The sequence below is a fragment of the Octopus bimaculoides genome, chromosome 17, assembly GCF_001194135.2.
Source record: "Octopus bimaculoides isolate UCB-OBI-ISO-001 chromosome 17, ASM119413v2, whole genome shotgun sequence".
Taxonomy (NCBI): Eukaryota; Metazoa; Mollusca; class Cephalopoda; order Octopoda; family Octopodidae; genus Octopus; species Octopus bimaculoides.
The window spans coordinates 52,670,999-52,685,075 of record NC_068997.1 but is presented as its reverse complement, the minus strand read 5'-3'; the positions used below and the strand labels follow the sequence as shown (position 1 = coordinate 52,685,075).

General features: G+C 38.2%; 1 protein-coding gene across 1 annotated transcript in view; it reads left to right on the top strand.

Moving 5' to 3' along the window:
- The window catches only part of LOC106877690 (ankyrin repeat domain-containing protein 54), a 13,990-nt gene extending 2,086 nt beyond the window's left edge, over nt 1-11,904 (top strand). Inside the window, exons 2-8 of the mRNA XM_014926637.2 lie at nt 2,822-2,999; nt 4,019-4,066; nt 5,137-5,235; nt 5,578-5,649; nt 7,675-7,722; nt 8,902-9,026; nt 9,783-11,904. Coding sequence (XP_014782123.1) covers nt 2,822-2,999; nt 4,019-4,066; nt 5,137-5,235; nt 5,578-5,649; nt 7,675-7,722; nt 8,902-9,026; nt 9,783-9,953 — 741 coding nt within the window. The 3' untranslated portion in view covers nt 9,954-11,904. The remainder of the gene's footprint in view (nt 1-2,821; nt 3,000-4,018; nt 4,067-5,136; nt 5,236-5,577; nt 5,650-7,674; nt 7,723-8,901; nt 9,027-9,782) is intronic.
- Nucleotides 11,905-14,077: the final 2,173 nt, after the last annotated feature.

Sequence of the window (14,077 nt, the reverse complement as noted above, 5' to 3'; positions counted from 1 at the left end):
TATATATATATATATATATATCATATACATTGTCGGCGTTAGATATAGTCTGTCGCTGTTACAGTATATATAGTTTAGTGTTATATATACACACGCGCACATATTTACATAGATCTATCTATCTATCGATCGATCTATCAATCTATCTATCTATCTGTATATATGTGTGTGCGTATATGTATATATATGTATTATGTTTTCTTGTTATTCACATTGATATATGCACACACGTATATATAACTATCAATGTGTGTGTATATATATATATATTTTTTTTTTTTTGTATTGCTAATTTCATGCTGGCCCTCATCATCCAGACCTATAAAGAGAAGCGTTCCAGCTGTGACTATCCCGTCTTTTTATATCTTAGGACGACATTGTCAAATGTATCCCTTTTTCAATTAAGGGGAAGAGATGGCTGCTATGTTTAGCGCGTCGAATGACTTCATAGAGACTCTTGTACACACACACACACACACACACACACGTAATATATAACTGATATATATATATATGTACATCTAGATGTTTTGTCGCAGTTCTATAGTCACCAAATGGACCTGTGATCGAAGAAAGTCCGACTATAAACACCTCATATTTTATTCAGACATAGTGTATCTAGGACGATATTATTGCAATGTTCTAGGCCTTACTCTTTGTAAGAAGGTCTGGTGTGATATACGAGGGAGATTTGGTTGTTATATGTAGCATCAGGTCTAGTGAGTGTATATAGCAGTTTCGTAACTGTCATTGTAAAGACTGCGGCTGATGTTTATATAGAGCAGTATTGTTATCTCATACATACATACATACATATATATATATACACACGTGTGTGTGTGTTGTTTTTAATCGGCAGGAAGAACGTAGTGACTGAAGGGCCTAGAGTTTCGTTTATGGAACAAATGGGGTTTAATGTCGTAAATATAAGACCCAGTTTGTGTTCCCGTCTATACTTACGCCGCATCTAAAACCAGCCCCTAGTAGTTATCTACGGTTTATGTGGTATGATACCTTCATGGGTTTACCTCACTATGGACCCTATGTTATGGTACCTGGCCATTTCTGGCGTTCTATCTCTTGATGCCCCTAGATTCTATTGAAGCCCTATAACTAATCAGTATATATATATATATATATATATATATATATATATATAAATGCGCGGAGGTAAAGAAAACGCACATCACCCGTTTTCGGCGTAACCCTAATCCTAACCCCTAAACCTAACCCTAAACATCCGGTGTACGAATTCTTTACCTTCGCCATGTATGTATCTGTGTGTGTGTCTGAACGTTAATATAGATAAAGCATTTATAGCCACAAAGCTCAAAACGAAAGTATGTGTGTGTGTGTGTGTGTGAGGGAGAGAGAGAGAGAGAGAGAGTGTGTGTGTGTATTTTTTTTTTACTTGTTTCAGTCATTAGATTGCGTCCATGCTGGGGCACCGCCTTGAAGAATTTTAACCGAACGAATCGATCCCAGTACTTTTTTTTTTTTCTAAAGCCTGGTATTTATTCAATCGGTGTCTTTTGCCGAACTGCTAGGTTACATGGACATAAACACACCAACAGGCGGGTGGCAGGTGGGGGAGGCAAAGACACACACACACACACACACACACACACACACTTGTATCCGATGAACCTCTTTCAGTTTCCTTCTACCAAATCCACTCACAAGGCTTCGACCAGCCTGAGGCTTATAGTAAAAGACACTTGATGATGGTGATGATGATGATGATAATGATAATGATTTGTTAAATGATATTTCTCAAAATGGTTTACTTGTGTTGGCAGCGGTAGAATGGTATAATTATATGGCACCATCTTAAGATAGGGGCTTTGGGTGCTACAACCACAGGGCCTTTGGAAACCCATTATTGTCTTGGGTTGTGGAAAGTATGGAAGCCTGCAGTTCAACATAAATGGTAGCAGAGCCCCACTTCTTTGGCACAGCACTGGGGCCATCAGGTTTTTAAATATGGCCCTGATAATATATAGTAGAGTTTAATTAGTGCAGAGTGTATATATAATGCATAGCATAAAGCATACAGGGTGTATAGAGCAGAGGGTATAGAAGAGTGTGTGTAATCATCATCATCATCGTTTAACGTCCGCTTTCCATGCTAGCATGGGTTGGACGATTTGACTGAGGACTGGCGAACCAGATGGTTACACCAGGTTCCAATCTGATTTAGCAGAGTTTCTACAGCTGGATGCCCTTCCTAACGCCAAGCACTCCGAGAGTGTAGTGGGTTCTTTTATGTGCCACCGGCACAAAGGCCAGTCAGGCGGTACTGGCAATGGCCATGCTCAAAATGGTGTATTTTATGTGCCACCTGCACAGGAGCCAGTCCAGCGGCACAAGCAACGACCTCGCTTGAATGTCTTTTCACGTGCCACCAGCACAAGTGCCAGAAAGGCGACGCTGGTAACAATCACGCCCAAATGGTGCTATTTACGTGCCACTAGCACGGAAGCCAGACAGCTGCTCTGGCAACGATCACGCTCGGACGGTGTTCTTAGCGCTCCACTGGTACAGGTGCCATCACGCTTTCGCTTGCTCCAACAGGTCTTCACAGGCCGAGTTTAGTGTCCAATGAAGGAGACGTTGGCATGGGTGCCAGTCATCGAATTTGGTTCGATTTTAATTTCACTTGCCTCAACAGGTCTTCGCAAGCGGAGTTTAGTTTACAATTATTAAGTGAGTCAATCTCCATTAGGTTCTCCATTTTTTCGTACCTGCCCCATAATTTTGGCCAAGGCTGTATATATATAGGTTTGTGTCTTTAAAACTTATGTACCTTGTCTTCGTGTAGGGTAGCGGAGATACTCCCAAATTTGATGTGTCTATTTGGCCAGAGAAAATCCCAGGAAATCTTCATTACACAAGTGATTATGTTCAGAATAAACTGCTTGGTAAAGTTAAACCTTCCACATCACATCGACAAGTACGGTTGAAGGATTTTAAGGTCGGCATCCGAAGGAACCCTAAAGGTAAGCATTTCGGTACTTGTTCATTTCTTCAATTATTGCAATCAGTATTTGTGGATTCTGTGTTCTTCCTTAACCGTTTAGCATTCAAATTCCTCCGTCAAATGTAATGATTATTTATTCACATTGTTTTGAATTTATCCTGCATTATCTTGTAACTTTGAGATTTTGATGATATGATTGTTTATTTTTAGAATGACATTGTAGGGTAGGTGTGAGAGGCTGGATCTGGCTAGTTTGATCATAAAACAGGTAGGATATTTTGGCCAGATATGGCTAGTTTAAATGCTCAAGGGTTGATTAATTAGTTTAGGGTTCACCCTGGCTTCCTTTTCCAGTTGGGTTTGCAATGCATCCCCTCTACACCTGCTCCTGTTCCTGTGACCCAATTTAACCTCTGAACCTCTCGTATAAAGCCATGTTCCTCTCTATTGTAACCTCATTCAGCTGATGGGTCTTTCCTTTGTCTGGCAAGATTCTGTAAAGTGGTTAACATTAGGGACAGCATCCAGCCACAGAAACATTACTAAAGTAGACACTGGGGCACAGTATAGTCCTCTGGCTTGTTGGATCCTGTTGTACCATCCATCCAAACCAACATGGAAGATGGATGTTAAATGCGCACACACACACACACACACATTCATCTATATCCTTAAACCCAACACCTCTACAAGAAGCCTGTTGTATATATATATCTTATATGTATATATTCATGTGTGTCTGTGTTTGTCCCCCACACCATCGCTTGACAGCTGATGTTGGTGTGTTTATGTCCTTGTAATTTAGCGGTTCGGCAAAAGTGCCCAATAAAATAAGTACTCGGCTTACAAAGAATAAGTCCTGAGGTTGATTTGTTTGACTAAAGGCGGTGCTCCAGCATGGCCACAGTCAAATGACTGAAACAAGTAAAGGTATAAAAGAATAAAAGAATCTATTAACTGCCGTTTGTTTATATCTGTTTGATGTTTAACTGTTTGGATTTTTGGAATTTAATTAACGTTTTTTGTTTGATATTCAAGATGAAAGGAAAATGATGTCAGCTGCCAATAAGAATGATTATCCATCAGGTGAGTTGCTTCTGCTTTTCTCTTTTATTAATGAACATTGAACACACTCGACACACCTGAGCATAACATGTATTTATATATATATATATATACTCATGTTTAGCTTCCCAAACATGTTGTCTTGGGTTCAGTCCCACTGTGTGGCACCTTGGGCAAGTGTCTTCTCTAACTTTAGGCCAACCAAAATCTTCTAAGTGGATTTGGTAGATGGAAACTGAAAGAAGCCCATTGTGTGTGTGTGTGTATATATATATATATCTGTATCCATCCTTCCATACGTGGTCTGATCAATAAGTATCTGGACTGTTGCCAGAGTAATGAAGCTAAAGCATGCAGAGTGAAGCCGCTTGGCACAAATTGATCTTGAACTCTGCTGTGCATGCACACTAAATTGTAACATCCTAGCTCACTTCTGCTGCTTACAGCAGTGCTTGGAAGGAAGGTGTGTAGCGTGTGATCATTGCATTGACCATGACAGAAAAAGGTGTCATGGCAATACCTACTCAGAGGCCTATGCAGAGTTGCAGAAAGTGTATGGAGAAGAGTGTAAGAGCTGCACACAACTTACTTACCTACCCACACACTCTGTCCAGTCCGCTGTATCACTTATATTCACTTCCTCTTCACCACTGCCACCACCTTTTCCCTCTCTTTTTCAACAGGGATAGCCATGGGTCTCCACTACAAGACACCTATACTTTACCCTCCCATCATCTGGCATAAACTCACCTCCCTCAGTACTATACGAACTCAGTCGAGGGGGTCTTGTCTTGCAAGTTACTAAGTGGTGCTGGTGCTGCATAAAAAGCACCAGGTACACTTTGTAAAGGGGTTGGCATTATGACGGGCACCCTAGCCATGGAAACCCTGTTGAAGCCTGGCACAGGGTTCTGGCTTAGCAGCTCATGTCGAACTGTTCAACCCATGCCAGCATGGAAAACAGATTGTTAAATGATGACAATGTGTGTGTGTGTGTGTTTACACACACATAAACACACACACACACACATACTGTTTTGTGATGAAACTTTACCAAAAATTGTTTTATGTTGTTGTTGTTGTTATTACAGTCCTGAAGTTTCTGGAGAGTGGAATTGATGCTAGGTCTGCAGATGAAAAGAAACGGACAGCTTTACATTTCGCAGCAGCTCAAGGAAATGTCCTCATTGGTAGGCAACATACACACTATATACATTAAGCAATATACTCTCTAACTCTCTCTCTCTAACTCCCACTATTTCCCACTCGTTTATCTCCCCTGTATCTTTCCCTTTATCTCTGATTTTTTTCTAAACCAAGTTATATTCTGAGTTCAATTCCCGCTGAAGTCACCTTTGCCTTCCATTCTTTCAGGGTTGATCTAATCGATTTACCCCCATCCCCTCGAAATTGCTGGCATTTCGCCAAAATCTTAAATCAATTTATTTAGAAGCTTTGTTTTCTCGTTAACAACTGAAGTTGCTCTTCTAATTAAACTTCTTTCTTTCTTTTTCTCTCTCTCTCCCAAACAGCTCAGATGTTAATTGAACGAGGAGCGGATCCAAACCAGATTGATATTTTGAATAACACACCACTGCACTTAGGTAAGGACCTACTTGTATAATAATCCCTGTGGAATAACACATCTTTAGTTTTAGACAAGGATCTACATGTAATAGTTGTTAAGGAATAACCCTATTGCAGTTAGGTAAGGATCTACATGTGTAATCATTGCTCTTCTAATTATTTTGTGTCATATTCTTAATTGGTATCTGTCACCCCTCCCACATCATTGTTTTAACTTTTCAGAATTCAGATTTCTCTGTCAAATTTTATATTTATGAATTCACATTGTTTTGAATTAATCATGCATTATCTCATAGCTTTGAGATTTTGATGTTGTAATTGTTTATTAAATGAATGACATTGTAGGATTGGTGTAAGAGGCCAGATCTGGTCAGTTTTAACCTAAAACAGATATTTGGGCTGGATATGGCCGGTTTAAATACTTAAGGGTTAATGTCCACTTTTGCATGCTTGCATGGGTCAAGCAGAATTTATTCAGGCTGATTTCAACGGCTGGATACTCTCCCTGTCACCAATCCTCGCATGTCCCCAACCAAAGTAATATTTCTAATATTTCTCCTGACATTTTCTTACAGAATATTTGAAAACAAACAATGCTGCTTGTATGACAGTGACTCTCGTTTACAGCTACCATGTGATATCAAGATAAGGAAACCTACTTACACACACATCACACACACAGTGGTCTTCTTTCAGTTTCCATCTACCCTGTCCACTCACACTACTATGGTTGACCCAAAGCTATAGTAGATGACATGCAGTGAGATTGAACTGGAAACCATGAAGTTAGGGAGTGAACTTCTTAACCACAAAGCAGTGTGTGTGTGGATATATCATCATCAGCATCACCATCACCATTTAACATCCATTGTCCATGCTGGCATGAGTTGTACGTTTTGACCAGGGCTGGGAAGGCTGGAAGGCTGCACCAGACTCCAGTCTGATGTGGCTTGGTTTTCTATGGCTGGATGCCCTTCCTAATGCCAAGCCCTCTGAGAGAAATGAGTGCTTTTATGTTGTCACCGGCACGAGTGCCATTTGCGTGACACCAGTGTCTGCCACACTTGGTTTGATGGGTCTTCTTCTCAAGTGTGGCATAATGCCAAAAGTCTCAGTGATTCATCATTGCCTCTGTGAGGCCCAACACACACACATCCTTTGCCTTTTACTTGTGTCATTGTTTCAGTCATTTGACTGTGGCCATGCTGAAGCAGTATCTTGGAGGTTTTTGAGTGAAATGAATCAACTCAGTAAACTATAAGCCTGCTACTTATTCTATTAGTCTCCTATGCCAAACCACTAAGTTATAGGGATGTAAACAAAACCACACCAGTTGCCAAGCAGTGGTGGGAGACAAAGACACACACATGGAGATATATACATACATAAATAAATAGAAGGTTTAGATTTAGATTGAATATGGTACTTATGTTTAGGCACCAGAATATAGTATGGTATGGTATATTGCCACAATTATAATATGTTGCCACAATTATAATATGTCTATTCTACTGTGATTTTCTGCATTTTCCTGCAGCTGAAGATTGCTCTACATATTGCATTTAATGTAATGCTCGCATTACTTAAATAAATGGAGTAGCATGAAACGTGCGTACTGCAATCATCTTTGAAATCCGTGTTGCTTATTTTGATTTTTTACATAAATAAATATATATATGTATGTGTGTGTGTGTGTATGCTTCTTTCAGTTTCCGTCTACCAAATCCACTCACAAGGCTTTGGTTGATCTGAGGCTATAGTAGAAGACACTTGCTCAAGGTGTCACACAGTGAGACTGAACCCAGAACCATTTGGTTGGGAAGCAAGCTTCTTACCACACAGCCTTTTTAGACAGATAGATATATATATATATATATATAGAGAGAGAGAGAGAGAGAGAGAGAGAATAATATACTTATACAAAGTGAGAGAATGAGGGAGAGAGATAGAGGATAATATATATGTAGAAAGTGAGAGAGATGAAAGAGCTGTGATGCTGTGATGTGATGTATTTTTAATGAAACAATTTCTCCATCTTGCAGCTGTCTGTACCAACAACATCGCCATGGTTACTTTGTTATTAAAGGCAGGTAAGTACTCTGTTCAGTGATGTCTTGTTCAGTTAAGGGTGGATAATGGGTGGTTTAGGGGAGAACATTATTCAGTTTATTGGAGAGATATTTCTTGCTGGATGTTCTTCCAAGCGTAACGTTTTTTTCACTTAGGAAATTGTTATTAACTTTGGATATTGGATTGGTAGAATCTTTAGGGTATCTTTGGTTGGTCAGAGGCTATAATAGAAGACACTTGCTCAAGGTGCCATGCAGTGGGACTGAACCTGGAACCATGAGGTTGGGAAGCAAGCTTCTTACCACACTGCCTATTTAGATAGAGAGAGAGAGAGAATAATAGATATATTTTTATTCTTTTACTTCTTTCAGTTATTTGACTGCAGCCATGCTGGAGCACCACCTTTAGTTGAGCAAATCGACCGCAGGACTTATTTTTTGTAAGCCTAGTACTTATTCTATTGGTCTCTTTTGCCAAACCGCTAAGTTGTCAAGCGATGGTGGGGCGACAAACACAGACACACAAACACATACCTATACACATATATACACACACACACACACACACACCCACAATCCTGTGGGTGATTAGGGTCCAAAGGGTTAAGACTATATTACATGTTTTGATGTAAAACCAATTTTTCCCCTCAATATACACTGCTGAAATTGATATGACCGTTTGTCTTTTATGCTATTAATTACAGTAATTTCTTGATTTATTTTACTTAAATACATCAGCTTCTATTACAAATTACTGAATTATCTTCTTGTAGTATGATTGGTTTTATAACATGATGACTTATATCAGCTGTTCCCAATTTGATATTCAAAGGCCCCTTGGAGGTCCATAAACGTTGCAACGGGTGACTGTGAGCTGTGTACAAGATTTTGGAAGACTACACAACTCTAACACAAGGTTTGAACTCACAATCCTTGGATTTGTAAATCCAACAACTTATTGATGTTTTCTTTGATCACTTAAGTTGAGGTTTACTAAAATGTCTCTAATTAATGCTCCCTCTGGTACCACTTAACAACATTTAATGGTCCTTCTATCAACAATCAATCCTCCCTCCTTAGTTTCTAGTGTCATACAAACGATGCAGTCATATCTACTTGTTTGTCTGTCTTTGTCTTTTTTGCATGTCTCTGTCTCCCCATCAGTCTCGCCAATTTTTATCTCCTCATATATCCACACAGGAACCAATGCTAAGGCAATACAGCAGTGTGGTCGGAGACTGCTGCTTCTGGCCAAGTCCACATTATGCACGATACCAAAAAATACAGATTTTAATTGTGAAAAGCACAAGCAAGACGCCTTACAGGTCAGTATCCATTAACTGCTGGTCACAGTGGACAGCTGTAGGCCATTTGTTGGCTGTTGCAAGTCACTTAACCCTTTCATTACCAACCCAGCTGAAACCACCTCTGGCTCTGAGTACAAATGTCTTATTTTCATAAGTTCTGAATTAAAATCTTCCACCAAACCTTAGTCACAATTTATGTTCCTAACACTAGCTTAATGATAACTAAGATATTTTACTGAATTCTTTGTTATATTTAAAGTAATTGAAAGAAACACAGAACATCTCAACAGAAATATGGTCACAAAAGGGTCAATAATCTAAATAATGAACAATATTACAGTTTTTTTATTGAACAAGATTGACATATACATTTTTTCTCTCTTCAGATCTTTCAATTGAAATATGCTCACACACATAAACAGAGAGAGAGAGAAAGAGTGGGAAGAGAGGGAGTGAGAGAGGGGGAGACAGAGAGAGTGAGAGACATTACAATATATTAATTGAACACAAATGAACATGAACACTTTCTCTCTCCTCAGACATACAAAGGAAAAGATACCGACACACATTAACAGAAAGATGTCAAACAGTTGGCACCAAAACAGCTGTGCCAGACGGTCTCATATCCATTCTACCCACATTTCTATCTACGACTGTACCCACCCTTCTGTGCATCATTTCTATACATCACTGCACCCAACCACACCTCACCTCCACCACCATCACCTCTGTACCATAAAATATGCTTAGTTTCCTTGTTCCGCTCTGTTTCAGCTGACAGAGATGTTGCTTCAATACTTATGTCGGACAGGCTGGGAATCAGACGTCAAACAGTTGGAATACCTACGTAACCTCCTCCACAAACCATCTTGCAATGACCTCGACAATGTCAGTGAGCTCCTCAACGAGTTTACCAGAATGGCCATTGACCGACCAATCACATGAGGCAGCGGACCAAAGCGGAGAAGAAGCATTTTCATCATTCAATGCTATGTCACATCACACAAGCATATATGTATACATCATCATCATCATTACCATCGTCATGATCACTGTTTAACATCACTTCTTCTATGCTTATATATATATATGTATATGTGTGTGTGTGTGTGTGTATATATATGTATGTATATATATTGTTGATAGGGTTATAATCCAAGCTGTGTCCTCTTGAAACACATTTGCTTATTTCACTCCAAAGTTGTATGTAGATGTTGTATTTGTGTCAGGAATGCATAAAAGTTGAGAAATACTGGGAAATAGCTTTTACAGAGAAATTACACAAAGCGTCTCTCTAATCTCCTGTTTTGATATATTTATATATAGTTTAGTGTTCTGTTAAGGTAAGATCAACAAAATAAGTATTCCATTTAGTGAGAGATAAATATGGTATGCAGACAGATACAAGCTACTACGTTTCTTGCTTGGAGATACATGGTATGTTATAAAAACCTGCCTCGACACATGTCTCCAAAGCAAGAAACTTAGTAGCTGGTATCTGTATATTGTGTACATTAAATAATAAATATACATACATTCATATATATATATATATATGCAAGTATATGCATATATATGCATAGTAAAGCCAGTTGCCACATCAAACTGGCAGTTGAATGTTACTACTAGTTTAAGCCAAGGCAGATTCTCCGCTAGCCATTTATATACAATACGGGTGCAGAGCATTGCACCAAAAACCAGCTGGTGGAGAATCCGCCTGGGGTTAAACTAGTAGTAACATTCAACTGCCAGTTTGATGTGGCAACTGGCTTTACTGTTTAGTATACGTCACTACTCTATCACTTCCTGAGATTTTATAACTTGCTATTTTGCTTGTATATGCATATATATAAATATATGTGTGTGTGTATGTATGTATATATATGAATACATGTACACATGGGCACAAGCATATAACATAAACACAATAAAGACAGTTTTTACCTGTTGTGAGTGTGAATTGTCACCGACCAGCTGAATAAGTCGCATACACTGGTTATTGTCAGTGGTTGCTTTTCACACACACACACACACACACACACACACACATGCACACTGTACAAGATAGGAGAATATGATGTGAATAAATTTGCATATAATTTTCACACCTGTTTCTATGACAGCTGCATAAAAATTAATTTTATGCAGTACTTAATTCTTTTTCCCATGTAAATCACTTAGTCGGAAGCATTATAAGACAATTCATCTGACAATGCCGCTGACAATATTAATTGTATGTTATAAAAATTTGGTAACATCGATTGTATGTTATCATGATATAATTGTAGCTGATATGTGTAATTAATGGATGATGATGCATGATCCATTAATTATGTAATTAAGAAATATGTATAATATACTTTTGTGTGTGTGGAGTGTTAATTATACAATTAGAGCAACAATAAATATTTAGACCAACATTCCATCTACCATCTTTGAAAAGAAGATCCAAAACAGTTCTTGTCTCTCTGTTAATGGTTTTATGCACACACACACACACACACACACACGTTCTTAAGCATAAAAATATTCAATGTATTGATTGTATGTATGTGTGTGTGTATATATATATATATATATACATATATATGTATGTGTGTGTGTATATATATATATATATATATATATATATACATATATATAAACCCTCACACACACGTGTGTGTATATATACATATAGTGTGTGTGTGTGAGGTTTATATATATATATGCATATGTATGTTCATACACACACGTACACATGAAAGAATCACCTCATTATATTTGTTTGTTGTGTCCAACAATATAATCAATGTGACATCAGCCCCAGGACGAAGGACATTGCATCGACAGTCACTTCGAAATAGCTGTGATTCTGATTTTTGAAAATAAAATATTAAAAAAATATCATAATGGCCCTTTTGTTCCCTCTGTTTTGTCTTTTTATCACCATCATCATCATTATCATCATCACCATCATCACCATCATCATCATTTAACATCCCTTTGTCCATTGGATGGTTTAAGAAGAATAGATGAGCCAGAGGGTTCCGTTCCACCAGCTTCTACGTCTGCTTTGGTATGATTTCTATAGCTGGATGTCCTTTATATATATATATATATAATATATATATATATATAATATATATATATATAATATATATATATATATATATATATGATGGGCTTTTTTCAGTTTCTTTAATTCCTCCTTAGAAAATTTAGAAACTGTCAGTTCTTTTACTCACAGCTGTACAAGTAACAATGATACACTGGAGTTGCCATGACAACAAACATTTTTCCGCTATGAAGACATTGGCTTGAAATTCATTGGTTAAAAATACGCGTAAATTTAAATGACTCTAACTTCTTCATTGGCAGCGCCACCTCTGGCCGAACAATTATTGTGTGCTGATGAAGGAAAATAATCCGGAAATCGCGATACACAGATATTGTTTTGAGCTGAGTGGGGGTGCCATATTCCCTTGTTTAAAAATATAAGGGCACAGATCGTGTCGTATAGCCAGCTGGAGATGTCTCCTGGGGCTAAATTACAGCAACATTAGTCCTAAACCAGGACTGCCATGTTATGTTGGCAAACATTTTTACTTCTTTATTGTTGTTGTTATATTTCGGGACGGTCATTTTGTTTCTTTTGGCCAAACAAACATGCACTATACACCCGTTCTTCACTTTCAGTTTTTATTATTGTTCTTACTGTTTGTCCTTTGTCTTAAATCTTTCATCACACATTCTGTGACCTCTTCAGCGACAATGGATTAAACCAGTACAGGAAGAGACACGCAAGATGGAGAGTGGCTGAATAGGTCACAAGATGTGTGACGAAAGATTTTCAGACAAATATATAAACGCAAATTCTTTACTATCAATTTTCCAAAATAATGAATACGATATTTGTCCGCAGCGTGCAAAACTAGATCAAAAGCAAAATTTTTTAAATCTTTCCAAATTAAAATAAGTGATTAGAAGAAAACGAAAAAAGATCTACTTACGTATGTAGTGGTTCTCGTACGTAGTTAATTCCTTCGTCTTTGAACCATTTCCACCGCCGCCTTAATCTATGTTTAATGGGATAATCTTCGTATAATTTTACGCTGTAAGGGAGGTAATTGGGAATCAAGAGTGATTTCCCTTGACATTACCCCCCCCCCAAAAAAAAATTTACACACACACTTTCGCATGTTTTCAGAATTTTTGGTGTTGTCCAGAAAAAAATGCCTGCGAACGCATGCATGCATTTTTATGCATGTATGTGCGTGTATGTCGTCGTCGTAGCAGCAGCATACGTGAAGAATGTCTTTCAAATCAATGTTGATAGAATGCATTCGCCTGTGTGTGTGTTGTACTGAACTATAATCACGATGGTTATGTGGGCAGATTATGTCGAAGTTTTGTTTAAGCTTAATCGAAGAACGTTCCTCGTTTGTCGTTTACAAACCGGCAAATGTCCAGTTAAAAATAGGAGAGACCACTACTCGTACTTCTGCGAAGAAGTATTTGATATTGTTGCAGGGACATGTAAATATAGTGGTGGATTATAGGGGTTGTGGTAGAGAAAATGGTGTTGGGTATAGTAGTGACATCTGGTGGTGATGTTGTGAAGGAGGTGAGTGGGAGAGAGAGTGTTGGTGACTTTTATGTCTGTTGGTACAGGGAACCTTTGGTCAAAAGTACGAAACTACTTATATATCTAGGTAATTATCATATCTATAGATTTTGTCTACGCAGACATGGTGAATATGTTTTTATATAATTGTTATAGATAACGGGCAGAGTCAACGTTAAAGATAATATTTACCAAATATCTGGACATACAGAACGCCAGACTTCTGAAGGTGTCAGTCACCTGTACTTTGCTTACCACATCTCTGAGCATAGCTTGTGCGGCCCTTGAAAGGTCTTCTCTGGGTCAACAAATGCCAGGTACAAAGATTTAATTCTAACCAGATACTTCGATTGTAGCTGATACTCAAAGAAGTTAGTATCGGTTGTATTTCTTCCTCGTTGAAAACCTAATTGCACTGCATTCCTATTAATTCGATTTATAATTAGTTTTTGGTATAACCAAC